The sequence below is a fragment of the Mesoplodon bidens genome (assembly GCF_964165515.1).
Source record: "Mesoplodon bidens genome assembly, chromosome: 10".
NCBI lineage: Eukaryota > Metazoa > Chordata > Mammalia > Artiodactyla > Ziphiidae > Mesoplodon > Mesoplodon bidens.
Window position 1 is genome coordinate 44,079,477 of NC_138172.1, and position 24,277 is coordinate 44,103,753.

The following is a 24,277-nucleotide window of genomic DNA, read 5'->3' on the forward strand; positions in this document are numbered from 1 at the left end:
TTTCACCTTCCAAGTTCTTCCCTGCTCCTTGGAAACTACTGGCTTAGGTAGCTGCTAAGCGCTATAATGTCAGTGGTTCTCAAACTTGGCTGCACACTGGAATCATCAGGGAGCTTTAAAAACCACTGATGCCTTGGTCGGCCACCCAGACGTTCTAATGTAATCAGCTCAGGTTGTGGCCTGGGCATGAGTAGTTTCAAAAGTCCTCCTGGTGATCCTAACGCGTGCCAAGGCAGAGCACCTCGGAGTAGCCCTGCAGGGCGGGCACCACTCGGCTTTGCTAACCCAGGCTCCAAGGGTTAAAGAAGGAGCTCTTGTGGGCGGAGCGGGGCCTCCAGGGTGCGGGGCGTGGCTCTGGGGCGGGGGCGGAGCTCGGGCCCGAGAGGACGGAAGGCGGGAGCTTGCAGGCAGCCGGCGTCCAAATCTCCGGGCTTCAGAGGACGAGCGGAAACGCCTCCAGTTTTCAAAACAAAGAGGAGAAGCGGGAGGCGTGTGAGGCGCGCAGGGCTCAGATTGGTCCCTCCCGCCCGGTCGCTTCAGCATCATTGGGTGACAATGGAGGGGAGCCCGGGAATCGGCTGGCGCTCGGGGTCCGACGGTTCGCGGGCGCCTCCGAAGATCCCGCCGGCCATGGAGGAGCTGCAGAGCCGCTTGCAGGAGACCCTGGACCTTCTGTCCTCGCAGGAGCTGCGCAGCTTCCGAGACCACCTCAAGAAGGTGGAGCCGCGCGTGAGCCAGGTGAAGCTGGAGCTGGAGGGCCGCAGCCCGTCGGAGCTGGCCAGGCTCCTCGCCAAGCAGTACTACCCGCCGGCCGCCGCCAAGCGCGTCCTCGTCCAGGTGCTGGAGCAGCTGCCCCGCGCCGACCTGCTGCCGCGCTGGCAGAGCGCCGCCGCCGACGGCCCGGGTGAGCGCGCGGAGATTCCTGGGGTTGGGGGGACCGGAGGGGTTGCTTGGTGACCGCGGGGTTTGGCCCTACCGCCCGGGGATTCCCGGATTGGCGGAGGGAGGACGGACCGGGATTCCCGGGCAGGGGGAGGGGGGACTGACTGGAGGGAAGGGGGACTGGCGGGGAGGGGGGTGTCCTAGGTGAGCGCCGGGTTAGGCCTGGGGCACAGGTGAGCGGCGGTGGACCGAGCTTCAGTAGGGTTGGGTGGGGGAAGTGGAGCAAGGAGGATGTGGGCGTTAAGGGACCAGTGAACGCGCGGCGGAAGTGGGAACCGGGGGATAAGCGGGCAGGAGAGAGACAGTTCCCAGGCACAGAATCCAAGTGACCAGTCCAAGAGTAGCCATCAGGGTCTACCAGTTCATTCTGGGGTTGAGAAATCAGATTGACTCAGCAGGCCTGAGATGCATTTTTAACAATTACCTCCAAGTGATTGTGATGGGGGAGGTTTTTAGATGATGCAGTGAGAAACCCCGTGTTGGAATCCACCATTAGAACATTTGCCATAAATCTGGGAAGATGTGGCTTAAGATCAAGAAATGTAACAAGCTGGGGGCGGTTAGGGTTTCCCCTTGTAAGTTTAATAAATGTATGTGTGTATAATATGTGAGTGAGTTTGTGTACATAGAGAAAGAGAGAACGAGAAAGAAAGAGAACACTTCTACTGGGCACACTGAGGTAGACACTAAAACATACTGTTGCTGGTCTCTGCCATCTCATGCTTATGATATGGTTGAGTTTTTTTTTCCTTTTTAATTATTTTATTAAATCAAAAGTACAACCGCTACTTAACTCTACACACACATTTAACATTTTAAGGAATAACGTTATGTGTCATTACACCAAATTCCTGGCTAATAGCTCTCGAAAATTTTGAGAAAAATCACGCGGAGGGGAAGGGTAAGCTGGGACGAAGTGAGAGAGAGTAGCATTGACACGTATACACTACCAAATGTAAAATAGATAGCTAGTGGGAAGCAGCTGCATCGCACAGGGAGATCAGCTTGGTGCTTTGTGGCCACCTAGAGGGGTGGGATAGGGAGGGTGGGAGGGAGACACAAGAGGGAGGGGATATATGTATGCATATAGCTGATTCACTTTGTTATACAGCAGAAACTAACACAACATTATAAAGCAATTATATGCCAATAAAGATCTGGTTGAGTTTTGAGGCATGTTGCTTTGCTGACTTTTAGATTCCTAATGGGTGACGACTGTAAACGACCTCAAAACATGGCCTGTAGGCAGAATACTGGCCCCACGAAGCCTTTGATTCTCCCTTGACTGCATCTGCACAGCACTTATCATAATGTCTCTCCAGGCTTAGTGGTTAATGTATCACACTTTTGTTATCACCCCTTTAAACTGTGAGTCTCTTGCAGTTGGTAAACTGGGTTTTTTTGTTTTTCAGAATCAACCAAACTACCCGGTATCATGACTACACACTGTAGGCACTCCAAAAATATTTGAATTGAATGCTAAGAGTTTGTTTAATTAAAAAATTAAATAGGGTCTAGTTCCTTTAACTTCATTTTTCTCTTCATTGATGTCTTGGTCTCCTTTTCTGGAGGTGCATGTTCACTAATGTTCATTGGTGCTTCTCCTTTTCATCTCTGGCCTGGCTCTCCCTGCCCCTGATTCTGACTGGGGCCTAAGGGAGTTCTGTTAAGTTTTCATCCTTATGAGTTTGGGAGAGGGTTTTCAGAATCCTAGAAACCTGTTTTAAAACATAAGAGGCAACTGATTTCCTTGGGAGGTTCTTCCTGTTAACAGGAATGACAGCAGATCATGATTAAGAAGAGAAAAAAGAAAAAAAATATGTTCTTTTCTGTTTTGTCTTTTCATGAAAATTCATTCAGTGATTCCACGAAAGATTCCAAAGAGAAGCTATGACTGTGTGGAAGGTGAATTGGTAAATATCTGGACTCTTAAAGATAGTATTTAGTCACCATTTGAACATTTTTTTGTGCTGCTTCTGTTGGATTGGAGGTGGGTATCTGTGTCATTGTCTCAAGTGGTCAGATCTCCCTGCTTTCCGTTATAAATAGGAAAAACAAAACATTAGCCAGATAAAACCACTTTGCACGCATTAACCAAATGAGGTAAGCACTGTTAGTATCTGCATTTTACAGACGAAGGCATTGCAGGCTGTGTGGCCTCTCGAAACTACATAAATTGCTGGCTTCCAGCCTTTTTTTGCTTGTTTTATTATGGACATTTAAAACATAAGCTAAAGTAGAGAGAAGAGAAAAATGAATCTCCAGACTCCAGCCCAACCTACTCTTTGCCCTGCTTCAACAATTAGCAACGTGGCCAATCTTGTTTCATCTGCTCCTCTCCCCGCCCCCCCCATTATTTTGAAGCAAATTCCCCAGCTACCATATCACTTTCATACATACAATACTTGAGTATGTATTTCTGAGAAAGACTTTTTCCAAACATAGCCATGATACCATTATCATACCTAGAAACAAATTCCTTATTGGCAGTCAGCCTTCAGATGTCCCTGACTGGCTCTTATGCCTTTTACAGTTGGATTGAGTCAGGGTCCGACTCACACAAGGTCTACACAGTTACACTTGATGGTTTGTCTCTTAAGACGCTTAATTTATGATACCTCTCCCTTTGACCTCTTTTCATGTTTGTTGACGAAACCAGGTTATTTGTCCTGTAGAATGTCCCACATTCTGGATTTTGATAACTGCAGCCCTGTGTTGTCATTTACCATTTTCCTTAAATGGGCAGTTATGGCTATGTATAGGAATTTAAAAATAAGATTAGCCTATTCGTCCTAGTTTGAGAAAGGTATTTGAAAAAATTATAAATGAAGTCATGATGAGAGGGGAAATCAGTGTTGTGCCCCTGCTCTGAGCTGGGAAACGTTATCATTAACTCCAGAAGAAACTCATTTCACATATAAGGCGTATTTGGATTTGGTTTGGTTTAAATATTGTTTCTTGGCTTTCCTTGAAAACAGGACCGTTATGACCTGAGTGGCAGGCGGAAGGCCTTCCTCATGTGTGTGACGAGGAACAGGCCGGGCGCTCACCAGGATGTCCTACTGATGGAAGACTGGCTTGGCCAGTGCCAGTTCGAAAATACGTTGTGCATCGATCCCGACAAAATGGTACCAAGTTAAAAACAAAAATGAAAATTTGTGGCTCGGGACTTCCCTGGCGGTCCAGTGATTAAGACTCCGTGCCTCCACTGAAGGGGCGCAGGTTTGATCTCTGGTTGGGAAACAGAGATCCCACATGACTTGTGGCACAGCCAAAAAAAAAAGAAGAAGAAAAATTGTAGCTTGGATATTATAATTTTCCTTCCTTTTTAAAAAAATTGGGTTTTATTACCTGGTTAGAACCAGGGCCTGCTGAGCAATGGATGTGTATGTCCTGATGAAATTCTTACCCAGCTTACCTGTTGGATGCGGATGCTTTTGTCATGTTAAGTGTGTGATGATACTCCAGCTTCCCTTCTAGTCAAGCAGGGACCTCTTGGGTCCCTGCATTTGAAGAGGGAAGGGAATCCAAGAAGGTGTAAAAGTGAGTTGGGCAAGGAGGCCCAAGGACAAGCTGTGAGTCCAGAGTAGGCAAGGTCCAGAGCATTTGGGAACAGGAAGACCAAGGGGACAGCTTTGAGAGGTCATCAAGCAGCCAGGCCAGAGGAATCCCAGCAGCATTGGAGCCCAGGGGCTTTGAAAGATCCTGGTGGGACTTGCTTAGAACCATGGGAGGGGTGGGGAGAGGAGTTGCTGAGAGCCCTGGGCAGAATTGCCTTGTGATTTAACTAGAGGACACAAGAAAATGAGGTGGAAGAGCGGTGGTGGTGGGTGGGAACTGCATTTTGACCTCTCTTACCCCAGCTGAGTCCTGGCCTAGCCCTGCCCATGTTTTGGGATAATAATAACTGAGGAAAGTCCTTCATAGACCCCAGGAGGCACCGCTAGTGAATATCAAGGAACAGCATAGCAGAAGGGCTAGGAAAGCAGCACACACTGACTGGTGGAATCTTGTCTCTTACTAGTTGTTACCTTAAATCTTGTTCTCAACTGAGGGTGATTTTTGTCCCCCCAGAGGACATTTGACAATGTCTGGAAACATTTTTGGTTGTCACATCTGGAGGGTGCTATTGGCATCTTGTGTAGTTGCCGAGGTAGAGCCAGGGTGCTACTGAACACCCTATGGTGCACAGGATGGCCCCCAAGGCAAAGATTACCTGCCACAAAATAATAGTGCAAGAGTTCTAGAAATTCTGTCTTAAATTAATTGACTACTTTCTTATCTCTAAAATGGGGGGGGGTGATAGTAATTTATCTTGTAGGGCTATGGTGAGGATGAAATGAACTGTGTTATGTAAAAGTTCTCAGAATAGTAGCTGGCTTATAGTAAGTGCTCAATAAATTTTGATTTTATTATTTCAAAGCTAAAAACAGACTCCTTCATGTTTCCCAAGGATTGTACCAGAATCTCTTCCAATATTACGTGATTTTTTTAATCCTGTCCTTTCCATTCAGATTACAGGTAATTGCCAATGTTCTTCTGGTTTATTCTCCCAAAGGTCCAGAAGTGGCCTCTTTCTCTACATCCTGTCAACATTTATTTGCAAATATTTAGCAACTTTACTGGTAAAATTATTTCACTGTTTCATTTTCCTGATTATTAGTTTGGTTGAACATCTTCTGGCCATTTTTTTCCTTCTGTGAATTATTTGAATTACCTGTTTGCCCTTTCTCTTACTGGATTTTCTTTTTCCTTTTTGTTTTCACTGCGCCATGTGGCTTGATCTTAGTTCCCCGATCAACTGTCGAACCTGGGCCCTGCATTGAGGGCACGTAGTCCTAACCACTGGACCACCCTGGATTTTATTTTTCTTACTCTGTAGTTCTTTTTCCTGAATTTTAGACAAAATAGAATGCAAATATTTTTCTCCTGCCTTGTTACTTGCCTTTTGACTTTTTGTTATCTTAAGTCAAATGGAAGTCTTCTTTCTTTCTTTCTTTCTTTCTTTCTTTATTTAATTTTTATATTTTTAGCTGTGTTGGGTCCTCGTTGCTGCGCACGGGCTTTCTCTAGTTGTGGCGAGTTGGGGCTACTCTTCGTTGCAGTGCGCGTGCTTCTTATCGCGGTGGCTTCTCTTGTTGCAAAGCACAGGCCCTAGAGCACGTAGGCTTCAGTAGTTGTGGCACGTGGGCTCAGTAGTTGTGGCACGGGCTTAGTTGCTCCGTGGCATTGGAAGTCTTATTTATTTATTTATTAAATTATTTATTTTGGCCGCACCATGCGGCTTGTGGGATCTCAGTTCCCTGACCAGGGATGGAACCCAGGCCACAGCAATGAAAGCGCCAAATCCTAACCACTAGACCACCAGGGAACTCCCCTGGAAGTCTTAGTTTTTGTGAGTAAACTTGTCAGTCTTTCTGTTTGTTGGCTTCTTGGTTTTTACGTCTTGATTAAACCCCATGATTTCCCAACTTAAAATTTTTTTTAATTATTTTTCTGTAACATTTTTATAGTTTAAGGTTAGCCTTCTACTCACTGGAATTATATTCTTTGGAACAGTGAGGTGGGAGGTCTAACTTTATTTCCAAGCCAGTCATCTCATTTTGTTGATCATACATTCTTTCCCCACATATTTGAATTCCATTCTTATCATAAACTAAATCCCTATATATATATTTGGATCAATTTCTGTATTCTAAAATATTCTATTCATACATTTGTTTATTCTTAAGCTGGTATATCAGTGTTTTGTTCACCATGATTTTATAGTACCTTTGGATGTCTGATAGGACCTATCCCCCATTCATTGTTTTTTATGTTTTTTTTTAAACTTCTGAATGTTCTTTGCTATTCTTGAGCACTTTGCTGTTCCTGAGCATCTGTTCTCTGTGACCTTGAGAACCATCTGGTTAAGTTTCACAGAAATCCTTTGAGATTTTAATTGACATGACGTTGAGTTGAGATTAATTTAGAGTTAATTGGCAAATTAATAGTATTGAGTCATCTCAGAAACATCGGTATGTCATAGTTTATGTTGCCTCTTCACTAAAGTTTTTTTTTAATAATTTTCTTCACTTAGGTAACGTGCGTTTCTTGTTAGGTTTATTCCTAAATATTGTTCTACTTTTGTTATGACCATGAATGGATCCCTTTTCCATTATGTGGTTTAAGTTATTATTCCTGGGTAATTGGGGAGCTATAGATCTTGGTAAATTAACTTTGTATCTGGTCAACTTGCTGATCTCTAGTTCTAGTAGTTTTTAGTTGATTATATTTCCAGATAGTCATATTATCTGTAAGTTGATTATATTTCTAGATAGTCATGTTATCTGTAAGTAATGAGTTTGTTTCCAATATTTAAACTTCATCTAATTTTTTACTTTACTTTATTGAAATGGCTAGGATCTTTGTTATAACACGTATGAGGCTAGTGAGAACAGCCATTCCTGTCTTCTCTTTTTAGTGGGATTGATTCTGATGATGTCTCCTGACAGATTCTGGCAAGTAGATATGATTGGGTAGACTCCTCCATTCCCTTCCATTTCTAGCTTATTGAGGGTATTAATTTTATAAGATAATTTTATATATTAAAGTAAGTTAATAATATAGCATTGAAATACATTAACCCTTTGGGGAGCTATAATTCTGTTGTATTTTGTGGTAGAGAATCAGAAATACCCTAATTTTGTCAAACAAGAACCACCAGTGGTACAAGAAGAAATCATATGAATTCCGAAAGCAACCAAAAGGGAGGTGACAAGTTATACTGACTCTATTAGAGATGCAGGTATTTTCATATTTGTCGTCTCATTGGATCACCTTGTAAAGGAGCCATCTCTTGGATTTCTGGGTTTTCCTACTTGCAGTTCTTTTTAATATGTTTTCCTGTTTTACAGGAGTTACTTGGAAAAATAACATCATTTCGAGATGGACTAAATGAAATTAACGATGACATTGGCTGTTGCCTTGTTGCTCTTATGTCCCACGGAGAAGAAGGCTTTATCAAAATGAAAGATGGTGAAAAAGTCAGCCTGGAAGGCATTTTTGAAATGTTTAACAATAAAAATTGTCCAGCACTTCGAGAGAAACCAAAAATCTTTATAATCCAGGCCTGCAGAGGAGGTAAGTGGAGACCTCTTTGCAATAGTTCTGTTTCTAGGAAATTCTCATATTGATGATTGAGGAAAGAAAACTGAGTTTTAAAAAATTATTTTACATTAGCGGACGCTTAGCTGATGTAACTTTAGTTACGTAGTATAGTAGCGACTTTGAGCTGGGAGGAAAGGATGAAGGGAAAGCTTTCCTGGGATAGGATAGTTAATTTAGGCTGAGGAAGTGTCTAAGTCTTCAAATTCATGAGGTGGGTTGGGGAACCTCAAATTCTGGGAGAGAGGTGGGCAATTTCCAGGGGATGTCCCACCGTTCATGTGATTCCAGGTGGCTTGTGGGACTAATATCTGATTCATGTTAACTTTGGTGGATATTTCTCTCTCTTATGGAGATACAAGCTTGTTGTGACTTTTATTAAAGGTTATTGGTGTCAGTGGTGTATTATCGTAGTTTGCATTTTCATTCCTCAAAAAATAGAGAGAAGAGACAGTGGTGTTGAAACGGATGATGAACCCATGGACTCGGATGAAGGATCAGAGAAGAGGAGGCTGCCTACATTCAGTGATTATTTCATCATCTATCCCACCCAGGCAGGTAAGACAGTGAGGCTTGATGACAGTGAGATACACATTCGTCCAGAGGGTTTAGCTTCTTCCTAATGATTTTGAAAATCTTTTAATTTTTTTTTAGCTGTGCCACGTGGCTCATGGGATCTTAGTTCCCTGACCAGGGATTGAACCCAGGTCCTCGGCAGTGAGAGTGCTGAGTCCTAACCACTGGACTGCCAGGGAATTACTGAAAATCTTTTTAAAAAATATTATCTGTGCTTTACAGATTGATGTACATAAGGAGAAATTTTCATTAACCTATCCATTTTCAACTGTTCCACTTTCAGAGATGGCAGGTTTGCATCTGACTGTTCATGTCTTCCAGGAAGACGCCATCCTTTTAGCAAACTATCACATAGTAAATAAGATCATCGGCTCTCATATGAAAAAGATCTTCGTCCAAAGCCAGCTCTGCCACTTGCTGTCTTTGTTTTTTTTTTTTTTTTTTTTTAAATTAATTTATTTATTTTTGGCTGTGTTGGGTCTTCGTTTCTGTGCAAGGGCTTTCTCTAATTGTGGCAAGCGGGGGCCACTCTTCATTGCAGTGCGCGGGCCTCTCACTATCGCAGCCTCTGTTGTTGCGGAGCACAGGCTCCAGACGCGCAGGCTCAGTAGTTGTGGCTCACGGGCCTAGTTGCTCCGCGGCATGTGGGATCTTCCCAGACCAGGGCTCGAACCCGTGTCCCCTGCATTAGCAGGCATATTCTCAACCACTGCGCCACCAGGGAAGCCCCACTTACTGTCTTTGAGACCTTCAATATTTCTTAGCCTCTAGATATGTCAGTTTCTTTATGCAAAAGAAGAATGATAAAATATACTTGTGTCATTGGGATGTTATATAAATTAAATTATGTAGTGCAGGTATTGTGCTTATCATAATAACTGGCATAATAAGGTGAAAAAGAAATCAATATTATTACTAATATATTATGCTGATTACGTTATTATCCTTATTATTACTATACTATTAATACTAATAAGTTAAAATCCAAAAGAATCTTGTGTGCTGAAGGGGTGAACTTGATTCATTTGTGAAAGGGAAACAGGAAAATGTAGAGAAGATAGAAATAAATGGTCAAGGGCATTTATTTAGCTGTTTTTATCTTGACTTTCTTCAAAAAGGATTAAAATAGCTTATGTGTGTACACACACACACACACACACACATATGCAATTCAAGATAAAATGTTAGTGAAGAAATGGAAGCAAAGGAAAATAAGGACAATAATATAAAATGAAAATGCCCCATTGAAGTTAGATGTAACTTTATTCATCCAAGAGAGATGAAAGCATATGTCCTGGGACTTCCCTGGTGGTCCAGCAGTTAAGACTCCATGCTCCCAATGCAGGGGGCCCGAGTTTGATCCCTAGTCGGGGAACAAATCCTGTGTGCATGCTGCAGCTAAGAAGCCTGCATGCTGCAACAAAGATCCTGAGTGCCAAAACTGAGACCTGACACAGCCAAAAATAAATAAATAGATAATAAATAAATAAGTATTAAAAAAAAAAAAAAGAAAGAAAGCATATGTCCTGATAGACACTTGTATGTAGCAAGTGCAAGCAGGTTTATTTGAAATAGTCAAAGACTGGAAACAACCCAAATGATCAACAGGTGAAAGAATAAACAAATCGTGGTATATCATACATGGAATACTACTCAGCAATAGAAGAAATGAGCTCCTGATGCATGCTACAGCATAGATGAAGCTCAGAATAATCCTGCTGACTGAAAGAAGTCAGACAGAATAAAGCAGATACTGTGTGGTTCCATGCATACAAAATTCTAGAAAATGCAAACCAGTCTATAAGAGAGCAAATCAGTTGTGTTTGGAGGTAGGAGTGGAGAGGGAAGGAAGGATTACAGAAGGGCATGAGGACATTGGAGGGGGCTGATTAGATTCATTATCTTGTTTGTGATGGTTTCACGGAAGTATATATATGTCAAAACTTATTAAATTGTTTGCTTAAAATATGTGCAGGACTTCCTTGGTGGTCCAGTGGTTAAGAATCCATGCTTCCAATGCAGGGGTCATGGGTTCAATCCCTGGTCAGGGAACTGAGATCCCACATGTCACGTGGTGCCACCAAAAATATATATATATGCAGATGCTTGCCAATGATCAATCATACTTTAATAAAGCTGTAAATTTTTTAGAAAGTTAGATGTAAGACAAGCATGCCCACTCTCACTCCTACTGTTTGACATGGCATGGGTAGTCCTAGCTAATTCATTAAGATAAGAAAAGATGTAAGGATCAATATTGTAGAAATCAATAGTTTTGAATATCTAGCAGTAATCACTTAGAACATATAATAGAAAAGAAAAAAGATACCATGCTATTTTTTTTTTTTTTTTTTGCGGTACGCGGGCCTCTCACCGTTGTGGCCTCTCCCGTTGCGGAGCACAGGCTCCGGACGCGCAGGCTCAGCGGCCATGTCTCACGGGCCCAGCCGCTCCGCAGCATGTGGGATCTTCCCGGACCGGGGCACGAACCCGCGTTCCCCGCATCGGCAGGCGGACTCTCAACCACTGCGCCACCAAGGAAGCCCAACCATGCTATTTTTTCTTGCTTTAGTGAATGATGTCTAGGAATGACCAACAAAAGATGAGCAAGAACTTTATTAGAGAAAATGAGAGAACATTCCAGAAAGGCATAAAGAAAGACCTGAATCAATGGTGGGAAATACCATGCTCATGGTTGAGATTTTCAATACCATGGAAATGACCTTTTTTTCCCCAAATGAGTTTGTCAATTGAATTCTACGTGTTTTTTCATGGAATTTGACAAACTAATCACAAAATTATTATGGAACGCTTAAGGGTCAAGACGAGGAATCTTGAGCTCCAATTTTGTTGAATGAATGAATTTCATGACTATGTGCTGGCTATTTATGTTGAGGACTAGAAATTCAGTATTGAACAAAAGAACTAAAAAATCTCTGCCTCCATGGAGCTTATGTTCTAGGGGAGGAGACAACAGTAAGCACATACAGAAAATAGATCCTGGGTTGCTTTATGATTCCATGTCTATGAAGTTCAAAAACAGGCAAAACTAATCTATGGTGGATGGTAGAAGTCCGGGTGATCCTTGTCCTCAGGTGCACAGTGTTTGGAGTGGTTATGACCAGAGCAGCAAGAGGGGACTTCTGGAGTACTGGTATCATCGTGTTTCTTAATGAGGGTGCCAGTTATGGGGGTGTGTTCATTTTATGAAAATTTATTGAGCTATTATATACCCATATGCTTTGCATACTTTTCTGTATGATGGTTACCCTTCAGTGAAAAGTTTACCAAATAAAATGTTAGATGGTGATAAGTGCTATGGAGAAAAGTAATGCAGGAACCGGGGGGAGGGAGTATTGAGGGGAAGAAGTGGAGATTATAAATTTTTGGTTTTTTTTTTTTTGGCTGCATTGGATCTTCGTTGCTAAGCACAGGCTTTCTCTAGTTGTGGCAAGCAGGGGCTACTCTGTTGCGGTGCGTGGGCTTCTTATTGCTGTGGCTTCACTTGTGGAGCACTGGCTCTAGGGTGTGCAGGCTCCAGTAGTTGTGGCTCACGGGCTGTGGAGCTCAGGCTCAGTAGTTGTGGTGCACGCGCACGGGCTTAGTTGCTCCGCGGCAGGTAGGATCTTCCTGGACCAGGGAAGATCGAACCCATGTCTCCTGCATTGGCAGGTGGATTCTTAACCACTGCGCCACCAGGGATGTCCCGAGACTATGGTTTTAAAAAGAGATGTGTAGAGATGTTTCCACTAAGAAGATGATTATTGTGTAGAATTGAAGGCCATGAGAGCATAAGCTATGCAGATATTTGAGAAAATGTGTCTTCTAAGATATGAATACTTACTAGAAAGCAATAACAAAAACTCTATCAGCCGGTACATAGACAAACAGATCATTGGGATAGAATAAAGAATGTAGAGGTAGAACCAAATATATAGGGAAAAGAGACACATGACAAAGAAGCCATTGCTCATCAATGGTGAAAGGATGGACCGTTTAATAAGTGATGGGAAAACTGGCTTCACGACGGGAGAAAAGCAAATTTATTTTCTTCTTTTTTTTAAAATTTTATTTATTTATTTTTGGCTGTGTTGGGTCTTAGTTTCTGTGGGAGGGCTTTCTCTAGTTGCGGCGAGCGGGGGCCTGGTGCGTGGGCCTCTCACTGTCGCGGCCTCTCTTGTTGCAGAGCACAAGCTCCAGACGCGCAGGCTCGGTAGTGTGGCTCACGGGCCTAGTTGCTCCGTGGCATGTGGGATCCTCCCAGACCAGGGCTTGAACCCGTGTCCTCTGCATTGGCAGGCAGATTCTCAACCACTGCGCCACCAGGGAAGCCCAACTTTATTTTCTTATTTCTTGGTGTAGGGTTCCTTGTATCTTTAATCACGTGGACTCTCTATCTGTAGTTATGTTCCCTTCTTTACCTCTAATATTTCTGGCTTTCTTCTTTTTTTTCTTGATCAGTCTTGCCAGTGGTTTATTTATTTAGTTAAGAACCCATTTTTAGTGGTTTATTTATTTAGTTAAGAACCCATTTTTAGTTTTGTTAATCCTCTCTATTATTATGTTTGTTTTTGATTTCATTCATTTGCCTCACATTTCCATTTTTCTCCATTTTTTAAGGGTGTATTCTACTCTTAATTTCCCAACTTTTTCAGTTAGGTACTTGGATCATTATTTTCTAGCTTTTAAAAAAAATAAACATTTTCAAACCTATAATTCCCCTCTAATTACTGCTTTCACTGTATCTTTTATATTTTAATATGTAACATTTTTATCCTTCAGTTCCAAGAATTCTTAAATTTCCATTATTCTTTTACCCATTAGTTATTTAGAAATATGCCTCTAAATTTTTCTGGTATTGAAATTTTAAAATTTATCCTTTTATTATTATTATTATTATTATTATTTATCCTTTTATTATTGATGTCTAGTTTATTCTTGAGAAAGAATATCACCTATACCAACCTGAAATCGGTTGAGACTTGCTGTAGTAAATTTTTTAATGGCTATTGATCTATCATGAATATCCTATACGTGCTTAAGAATGTGTGTTCACTTCTTGAATACAAGGTTCTATATATTTCTATTAATTGAGCTCAGTTATGTTGTTCCAAGTCTCTACTAAAGGTCAAGCAGACATATTTAGTAATTTGTCTGCTTGACCTGCCAATAACTGAGATAATGTGTTACTATGTCATGTTATCATAGTGGATATGTCAGTTTCTTCTGTAGTTCTATTATCTATTTTTCTTTTCTTTATATATTTTGAGGCAACTTTAGTAGAGGCATATGATTTTAGAATTGTTACACTTTGTGGTGAAATAAATATTTTAATCATTGTTTAGTGAACCTACTATCACAAATAGTGCTTTTTTTGGTATTAGTTTTTCTCTGATATTAATATAGATACCCCAGTATTCTTTTGGCCCATATTTGCCTGGTATATCTCCTTCAGACCTTTTTCTATTAACCTTTCTGGGCCTTATGTTTTAGGTAGTCCTTTAAACAGAATATAACTGGATTTTGTTTTTTAATCCAGTCTAATATCAATCTTCTTACTGGTGAGTTAAGACGATTTATCTTTATTGTGACTATTGATATATTTACATTTTTACCATTTTACTTTGTGCTATTTACTTTTATTTGCTTTTCTCCCCTCCTTTATTGCTCTTTTTTTAAAAAAAATTGAAGTATAGTTGGTGTGTACAATATTATGGTAGTTTTATTGCTCTTGTTTTTGATTGATTGTGAGTTTAGTTTGTTATTCTTACATTTTATCCCTCTACTGACTTGGAAGGTATGCGTTTCGCATCTCTTCTTCTCCTGGTTCCCTGTGAAATGTTATAAGTAAGTAAGCTTATTCTTACTCCCTGATGATACACAGAACCTTAGAACACTAATTCTCATCACCTTCCACACTTAAGCGCTATTGTTCAACATTTACTTCTAACTTTTATTTTTTGTATCTCTATTTATATGTAATTATTTTTGTATTCTTACACTCCTTCTCCTTCCACCCTAATTTTCTTCTAAATTAGAACATTAACCCAACACATTTTCATCAGATAGGTTGGCATGTTGTAGGGTGACAAGCACTATGCTAGGTAATGCCTATTCCTTTTTTAAAACCCCACAAATTTGAACACTTTTGTAATATTTTATACAGTGTATGTTTCTTTATATTTATGCATGTGTTTACCATTTTCTTCTCTATCTGTCCTGAATCTCAGACCATTTTCTTTCTTCATGAAGTATATCCTTTAGAAATTCATTTAAGGAAGATTTATAGGTGGTAAGTTCACTTTACACCCAAATCCGGCCAATGATGTAACAGTGTCTTTGCTTGTTCTTCCTTGTGATTCCATCATTTATTTCTTTAAACATTTCATGCACAGTTATTTTATATTTTTTACCTTATACTTTCAATATCTAAAGTCTTTGGGGATCACTCTTGTGGTCATTCTGTTGCCTGTCACTCATGGGGTTTTGTTTCTTTGTGTGTCTGAACTCTTAGCTCATTTATTGAATCTTAATCTGTGATACTCCTGGGGGCATAATTCAGTTATGCTTCACTTTAGAGAGGATTATCACCCTCGTGGACCTCTGTAGCTCTGCTCAGGGTCACATGGTTAATGCAGGATCTTAAATTCATCTCCCTATCTCCCAGGTACACCTTCCAGACTTGACATTTCCCCTTAGACACAAGCACAACTCTGATTTTCCCCTTTGCTTTCTGCTTCTAGCTCAAGTTTCAGCTTCTTTGTTTGGAGGAATGGCATGCCTTGGGGATTTCCATTCATTCCTATCAGCCGAGAATAGCATTAAACTTTTACTTTAATCAAGAATTAAGTTTTGGGGCTTCCCTGGTGGCGCAGTGGTTGAGAATCTGCCTGCTAATGCAGGGGACACGGGTTCGAGCCCTGGTCTGGGAGGATCCCACATGCCATGGAGCAACTAGGCCCGTGAGCCACAACTACTGAGCTTGCGTGTCTGGAGCCTGTGCTCCGCAACAAGAGAGGCAGCGATAGTGACACGCCCGCGCACTGCGATGAAGAGTGGCCCCCGCTTGCCACAACTAGAGAAAGCCCTTGCACAGAAACGAAGACCCAACACAGCAAAAATAAATAAATAAATTACTAAACTCCTACCCCCAACATCTTCTTTAAAAAAAAGAATTAAGTTTTATACCTGGAGGGATATTTAAAGTACCCAAAGTGCCCAAAGTGGAAAACTTGGAATATGTGATAAAATGAATCTTTTGGATCATCCTTTTTTTTTTTTTTTGGCATGATTCCGGTTCTTTTTATTTTTATTTTTATTTTTATTTATTTTTGACAGGAAAGTAGGATTTATTGATGGGCACAAGTAAGGAGGGGACAGCACCACGGCTCTCGCGAGTGCAGGACCCACCGTTTGTCCAGGGCCGCAGTTAGGGATGTATATGACCCCACAGCCATCCGGGATGAGTCGCTTTTCTGCCATCATGTTTTCAAATTCGTCAGCATTAAACTTAGTAAATCCCTGCTTCTTGGAGATGTGGATCTTCTGGCAGCCAGGGAACTTGACCTTGGCCCTTCGGAGGGCCTCAATCACATGCTCCTTGTTCTGCAGCTTAGTGCGGATGGACATTATGACTTGGCCAATGTGGACCCTGGCCACTGCACCCTGGGGCTTTCCAAAGGCACTGTGCATACCCCTCTGGAGCCTGGATTGGGGACAGCATGCCAGTCATTAATGTCGACTGAAAAGGGCTGTCTCCAAGGTTCCTTAGGGCAATCCATACAGGCAACAGGCTGCATACACTACTGAGGAGGCTGCTATTTGCAGCCATTGCGCACTGGGCCCCCATGGGGGAAAGAGCACAGTCGGCTTAATTGGCTGCAAATACATTATTTCAGGCTCCGGACGCGCAGGCTCAGCGGCCATGGCTCACGGGCCCAGCCGCTCCGTGGCATGTGGGATCTTCCCAGACCGGGGCACGAACCCGTGTCCCCTGCATCAGCAGGCGGACTCTCAACCACTGTGCCACCAGGGAAGCCCCAAATATTTTTTTAAATTTTTAATTAATTTATTTTTTATTTTGGCCGTGCCATGCGGCATGTGGGATCTTAGTTCCCCGACCAGGGATCAATCTTGTGCCCCCTGAAGTGGAAGCTCGGAGTCCTAACCACTGAACCACCAGGGAATTTCCTTGGGTTGCCCATATTTACCTGATTGGATGAGGCAGTACCAAATATATGTGGGGATGGGGGGCAACGGGTACTTCCATATACCATTGATGAGAGCAAGTTATAATGCCTCTTTGGAGAGCAATTTGTGATACCTAGAAAGTTTGTTTATTCCACGACCCAGCAATTTCACTTCTAGGTATACACCCTACTGCTGCAGTCTCCAGATCAGGGGGCCACAGTGAAGTCACACAGCTATACTTAAATCTGTGAACCACCAGCTCAGGTGAGGTATGGTTCCAAAAATTAGATCGTGCTGTGTTCTTTTTGATATCATATTTTGGTGGTATCTAGGTTTTGGAGGTTCGCTGAGCTAAAAAGCAAGTACCATGGTGGTATCCTAGGTTGAGAAGTCATGCAGTGCCCAAAAGGGGCACACATCCCATTAGTAATTGTGGTTATTTAAGAATGAGGGAATTCCCTGGCGGTCCAGTGGTTAGGACTCTGTGCTCTCACTGCCGAGGGCCTGGGTTCAATCCCTGGTCAGGGAACTAAGAGCCCATGAACCGCTCACACAGCACAGCCAAAAAAAAAAAAAGAATGAAAAAAATATTTTTTTATCAATTTGTATGACCATCACCTTTCAATTTTTTTGACCATCTATTCATGTGCTTATTGGCCATTGTGTATCTTCTTTTGCCCAATGTTGTATTGGGTTGTTTGTTTTCTTATTAAACTGTATATATTCTGAATACAAGTCCTTTCTCTGGTATGAGTTACAAATATTTTCTCCCAATCCGTGACTGGCTTTTCATTTTCTTAATGATGTCTTTCAAAAAGCAAAAGTTTTATAAGCATTGGTGGTTCAGTGGTAGAATTCTCGCCTGCCAAAAAACAAAAGTTTTAGATTTTAAGTCCAATTCATCATCTTTTTTTCTTCTATGGCTTATGATTTTTGTGTTGTAAGAAACTTTTGTCTACCCTGAGGTTGAAAGATGTCCCATGGTTTTTTTGTTCCAACCCAGGTTTACTATGAGAGCGTGCAATTTTAACATTCCCATTGAATTTCCACACTATATAGACATATTTCATGTTTTTCAGTCTAATAATAAAGATAATTTCAGTAAACTCTTGAATACCCCCAAATAAATTCCACATGGTTGTATTTAGGGCGATTTAGCTTAAAATTCTAGAGCAAAAGTCAGCAATAAAAAAAACAGAAAAGGAATAAATAAAGCAAATACGACAAAATGATAACTCTTGGATCTGAGGGATGATTATATGGGGGGTTGTTAAACTTTGCTTTCTACTTTTTTGTATATTTGAAAAGTTGTATTTTAAAAATGCGTATAAAAAGAATGTCCTCTTGAGAGGTTATGTACTATTGGTCACATGAGTTCTCTGTGATTGTATCTTAATGCAAGTGTTTCTATATTCTTGATTCAAAGCCATTTTCCAGGTTTTAACTATGGGTCAAAGAACAAGTTTGCTGTAAGTTAGAGGAGGAAAATGGATGAAATGACTTTTTTCCTTTGTAGATCATGTGGCTTTACGGGACCCCCGCACCGGCTCTGTGATGATCAAAGCAATGACCGAAGTCTTTAAACAGTATGGAAAAAGGTGGCACATTGCTGACTTCTTCACCAAAGTAAGTAAATTCCAAGTGAACATGTGCTCCATTCTGTCTAAAGCTAATGCACTTAATGAGAACATTTTCACGAGAAGATTGACTTAAGCCCGAGAAAGCGTGAGAGATGGTGAGAAGTTGTTTGGAAACAGCAGGCTGATGGTGCATTAAGAGGACTGTCGCAGAAGTCACGGCCGATCCAGGTGCGAAGGGAAACTGATAGTGACACTTTATTCATTGGTACATGAGTGAGTTGGATTTTAAGTGAGCTTTGAAGTTCTGCTTGCTCTGTGGTCCTGCTGGCCTGACTTAGCCTCCCCCCAGGGAGAGGGGAGAACCCAAAGGCTTCTTCAAGAAAGAAGCTCACATTTGTCTGAATGTTCACTGAATGAATGAGTGGCCAAGAATTGCAGCAGATTTATACACGAACCGTAGTTTGGAGGAGGGCCTGATGATAGTGGTTCATCATATCAGGATTGAAGAGTAATTTTCTGTGTAATCTGGGGGTTTTATTCCTAAAGAGAGCTAATTAGAAGAGGTTGTAAATGAGCACAGTAACAGCAACAGTAACACCCATGCAGGTCTCACTCTGTGCCAGTTGCTGTTCCCTGCACTTCACAGATATTAATACATTAAGTCTTTCAACAGCTCTCAGGCAGGTACTGGGATTCCCATCTCCTATTACAGATGGAAAGCAGCCTTGGCTTTCCAACCCAGGCAGAGCACTTCTAGAGCTCATGCCTTAACCACAGTTATATAGGATTACTTACTTCTTATCTCCCCAAGTTATGGTAGCTAATTTTTTTTTTAAATTGTTTAATGCTTTACATATGATGCTTAACAGCTTTCAAAACTCCTTTTCACCTCATTTTTATTTTTTAACATATTTATTTGAGTATAATTGCTTTATAATGTTGTGTTAGTTTCTGCTATATAACAAAGTGATTGAGCTATATGTATACATATATCCCCATATCCCCTCCCTCTTGCATCTCCCTCCCACCCCTCGAGGTGGTCACAAAGCACGGAGCTGATCTCCCTGTGCGATGCAGCTGCTTCCCACTAGCTATCTGTTTTATATTTAGTAGTGTATATATGTCCATGCCACTCTCTCACTTCGTCCCAGCTTACCCTTACCCCTCCCCGTGTCCCCAAGTCCATTCTCTTTGTCTGCGTCTTTATTCCTGTCCTGCCCCTAGGTTCATCAGAACTTTTTTTTTTTTTCGATTCCATATACATGTGTTAGCATACAGTATTTGTTTTTCTCTTTCTGACTTACTTTACTCTGTATGACAGACTCTAGGTCCATCCACCTACTACAGATAACTCAATTTCGTTTCTTTTTATGGCTGAGTAATACTCCATTGTATATATGTGCCACATCTTCTTTATCCATTCATCGGATGACGGACACTTAGGTTGCTTCCATGTCCTGGCTATTGTAAATAGTGCTTCAGTGAACATTGTGGTACATGTCTCTTTTTGAATTATGGTTTTCTCAGGGTATATGCCCAGTAGTGAGATGGCTGGGTCATATGGTAGTTCTATTTTTAGTTTTTTAAGGAACCTCCATGCTGTTCTCCGTAGTGGCTGTATCAATTTACATTCCCACCAACAGTGCAAGAGGGTTCCCTTTTCTCCACACCCTCTCCAGCATTTATTGTTTGTAGATTTTTTGATGATGGCCATTCTGACCGCTGTGAGGTGATACCTCATTGTAGTTTTGATTTGCATTTCTCTAATGATCAGTGATGTTGAGCATCCTTTCATGTGTTTGTTGGCAATCTGTATGTTTTCTTTGGAGAAATGTCTATTTAGGTGTTCTTCCCATTTTTGGATTGGGTTGTTTATTTTTTTGATATTAAGCTGCATGAGCTGCTTGTATATTTTGGAGATTAATTCTTTGTCAGTTGTTTCATTTACAAATCTTTTCTCCCATTCTGAGGGTTGTCTTTTCATCTTGTTTATGGTTTCCTTTGCTGTCCCAAAGATTTTAAGTTTCATTAGGTCTCATTTGTTTATTTTTGTTTTTATTTCCATTTCTCTTGGAGGTGGGTCAAAAATGATCTTGCTGTGAATTTATGTCATAGAGTGTTCTGCCTATGTTTTCCTCTAAGAGTTTTATAGTATCTGGTCTTACCTTTAGGTCTTTAAACCATTTTGAGTTTATTTTTGTATATGGTGTTAGGAAGTGTTCTAATTTCATTCTTTTACATGTAGCTGTCCAGTTTTCCCAGCACCACTTATTGAAGAGGCTGTCTTTTCTCCATTGTATATTCTTGCCTCCTTTATCAAAGATAAGGTGACCATATGGGCGTGGGTTTATCTCTGGGCTTCCTATCCTGTTCGATTGATCTATATTTCTGTTTTTGTGCCAGTACCATACTGTCTTGATTACTGTAGCTTTGTAGTATCGTCTGAAGTCAGGGAGCCTGATTCCTCCAACTCCATTTTTTTTTGTGTGTGTGTGGTACGCAGGCCTCTCACTGTTGTGGCCTCTCCCATTGCACAGCACAGGCTCCGGATGCGCAAGCTCAGCGGCCATGGCCCACGGGCCCAGCCGCTCCGCGGCATGTGGGATCTTCCCAGACCGGGGCACAAACCCGTGTCCCCTGCATCGGCAGGCAGACTCTCAACCACCGCGCCACCAGGGAAGCCCCCAACTCCATTTTTCTTTCTCAAATTGCTTTGGCTATTTAGGGTCTTTTGTGTTTCCATACAAATTATGAAATTTTTTGTTCTAGTTCTGTGAAAAATGCCATTAGTAGTTTGATAGGGATTGCATTGAATCTGTAGATGTTTTGGGTAGTATTGTCATTTTCACAATGTTGATTCTTCCAATCTACGAACATGGTATATCTCTCCATCTGTTTGTATTGTCTTTAATTTCTTTCATCAGTGTCTTATAGTTTTCTGCATACAGGTCTTTTGTCTCTTTAGGTAGGTTTATTCCTAGCTATTTTATTCTTTTTGTTGCAGTGGTAAATGGGAGTGTTTCCTTAATTTCTCTTTCAGATTTTTCATCATTCATGTAGAGGAATTCAAGAGGTTTCTGTGCATTAATTTTGTATCCTGCTCCTTTACCAAATTCACTGATTAGCTCTAGTAGTTTTCTGGTAGCATATTTAGGATTCTCTACGTATAGTATCATGTCATCTGCAAGCAGTGACAGTTTTACTTCTTTTCCAGTTTGGATTACTTTTATTTCTTTTTCTTCTCTGATTGCTGTGGCTAAAACTTTCAAAACTATGTTGAATAATAGCGGTGAGAGTGGGCAACCTTGTCTTTTTCCTGATCTTAGAAGAAATGGTTTCAGTTTTTCAACATTGAGAATGATGTTGGCTGTGGGTTTGTCATATACAGCCTTTATTATGTTGAGGTATTCATCTCATTTTAAGGTAAGCTCTTGGGGGGAAAACTGTTGAACGGAAGGAGTATAGACAATTTTGACAGTCATTCTAACCATATTTCCAAATCTCTTATATTGCTCAATTTCTCTAAGAAAATAGTTTCTCATCAGCGTCTCAATAAAATGTAATAATAAAGACAGATTTAACCTACCGTAAGTAGAAATCCATTTTAGTTAATGCTAAGTGAAAGTTGTTTTGCCAACTGGTGTTCATTAAGTCTTTATTGAACAGCATTCATTTTTTTAAAATTGAAAGTGATATTTTTTAACTGAATGAAAGATTCTTTAAATTCTATAGTGCTTTACAATTTTCAAAAGTTTCATACATGTTTTCATATAATCCCATAATAACCCTTCTCCCCCCACGCCTACATTATCCCTGCACCCTTCCCTCTCCCCACCGTAACCACTAGTTTCTTCCCTATATCTGTGAGTCTGCTTCCTTATTTTTTAATTCACTTGTTTGTTGTATATTTTAGATTCCAAATATAAGCGATATCATACAGTATTTGTCTTTCTATGACTTATTTCACTCAGCACAATACCCTCCAGGTCTATCCATGTTGCTGCAAATGGCAGAACTTCATTCTTTTTTATGGCTGAGTAGTATTCCATTTATGTGTGTGTGTGTGTGTGTGTGTGTGTGTGTGTGTGTGTGTGTGTATCACATCTTCTTTACCATTCATCTGTTGATGGACACTTAGGTTGTTTCCATACCGTGGCAATTGTAAATAATGCTGCTACGAACATTGGGGTGCATGTATCTTTTCAAGTTAGTGTTTTTGTGTTTTTCGGATATGTACTCAGGAGTGGAATTGCTGGGTCATATGATATGAACAGCATTCTTTTTTTTTTTTGAAATGTGGGATCTTAGTTCCCCGACCAGGGATGGAACCCGCACCCCTGCAGTGGAAGCGTGGAGTCTTAACCCCTGGACTGCCAGGGAAGTCCCAACACTGTTCATTTTTAAAGCACTTGCTGAGTAGACACTGGCAAGAAAGTCCAAAAATGAGCATGATGCGACCTTTGCATTAAAGGCACTTAGAGCTTAGTGAGGCAGCAGATGGTAGGGTTACAAGCACCACTGGAATTAATAGAGCTATTGGATACTTTGGACAAAACATAATCAAATGCTTTCATATGCCATGAGTTACCAAGGCTCAGAGGAGGTTACTGTCTTACCTGCTGTTACCCAGGGGCAAGTTGACTTGAACCCGGGTCTGTGCACGCAGCCACTCGATGCCTTCAAGCACTTGGTGGGTGGTGTCTGCATTGTTTTCCTGGTGCAGTCAGAGAATTCTGCCGTCTCCTTCTGTGGGCTTTACTAAGAAGCTTTTGCTGAGGGCTTTACATTCTTTTGGACAGTTTGTGCTTTTATCTTACAGGTGAATAACAGAGTGGTGCACCGTGAATTTAATCTTCGTAATGAACCAATAAAAGTATCACTTGTAATGGAGTCAACTTTAACTAAATTTGTATACTTTTGACATCAGGAAGATTAAGAAACAAGGACTGTTTTACAGTAGAGTTTGAAAAGAGCTGTGAGCATTTGTAGCATTGTACTAATGGTTACCATTTTGCATTATTTTTGTCATTCGTTGTATTTGTCCAATTTGTTTTGTATATATATATATATATATATATAATTTTTCTAAGATTTAACTATGCTTACTTGATACTTGTAAATAATTTGACTTTTTTTTTTTTTTTAAAGATCACTGTTTTCTGAAAAAAACGTTTTCCTGAACCGTTACCAAAACATGGACGTCCAGCTCCATTTGTGTACTGTTTTTATCCTGTGTTTCTCTTGGTGATTACACCCTACCTTCTCCACTCTCAGCTTGATGCTGCTGTTAAGCCTCAATTTCTTGGCTTAGTCAAGAATTGCCTGTGTGTGGTCTTATCCTCTGTTTTACCTTATTTACCCAGATTGTTTTCTGCAGTCAGTCTGATCTCCTCTTTGACTCCGTAAGCCATTCTCAGGTCTTACCTGGATGTCTCTGTGCACTTGATGCCTTCATGTGTTCCACCTTCCATCCATTTCCCCGCTTCCTCCTTGCTGCCTCATACCTTTGCACTGCTGTTTTCTCCACCTGGAACCCTCTGTTCCACCCCACATAGGTAAGTCCTCTCCATCCTTCAGAGTTTGGTTCAAGCATCACTTGCACAGGGAAGCTTTCCACAGGCCCTCATGCTAGGTCAGCTTCTTCTAAGTGCTCAGATACCCTCAGCTTCTCTTCTGTAGCATCGAAATGACTGTCTAGTGGCTGTTTAATCTCTCTCTCCAGTTCAGTAGTAAGATCCTAGAGGCAGAAGCTGTGTGTCTCATTCATGGCTGCATCCTAGCTTCCATCTGTGCCTTAGGACACAGAGAAGCCATGCAATGAGCATTGAGTGAGCGACTGATCC

General features: G+C 41.1%; 1 protein-coding gene across 1 annotated transcript; it reads left to right on the plus strand.

Annotated features, from left to right (window-relative positions):
• The first annotated feature begins 287 nt into the window (after window positions 1-287).
• CASP14 (caspase 14) lies at window positions 288-23,651 on the plus strand. Its single transcript, XM_081246390.1, has 7 exons — window positions 288-904; window positions 2,803-2,855; window positions 3,921-4,070; window positions 7,839-8,064; window positions 8,530-8,646; window positions 18,371-18,480; window positions 23,254-23,651. The coding sequence occupies exons 1-7, from the start codon at window positions 556-558 to the stop codon at window positions 23,353-23,355; spliced, it is 1,107 nt and encodes a 368-aa protein (XP_081102516.1). The 5' UTR covers window positions 288-555; the 3' UTR covers window positions 23,356-23,651.
• The last annotated feature ends 626 nt before the right edge of the window (window positions 23,652-24,277 follow it).

Bases quoted from the DNA above. Each gene is read 5' to 3' on its own strand.
- CASP14 (XM_081246390.1), top strand. From the start codon at position 556: ATGGAGGGGAGCCCGGGAATCGGCTGGCGCTCGGGGTCCGACGGTTCG. The intron at 905-2,802 runs GTGAGCGCGCGG...AAATTCATTCAG, and splicing joins CGCCGCCGCCGACGGCCCGG to TGATTCCACGAAAGATTCCA. The intron at 18,481-23,253 runs GTAAGTAAATTC...TTTATCTTACAG, and splicing joins TTGCTGACTTCTTCACCAAA to GTGAATAACAGAGTGGTGCA.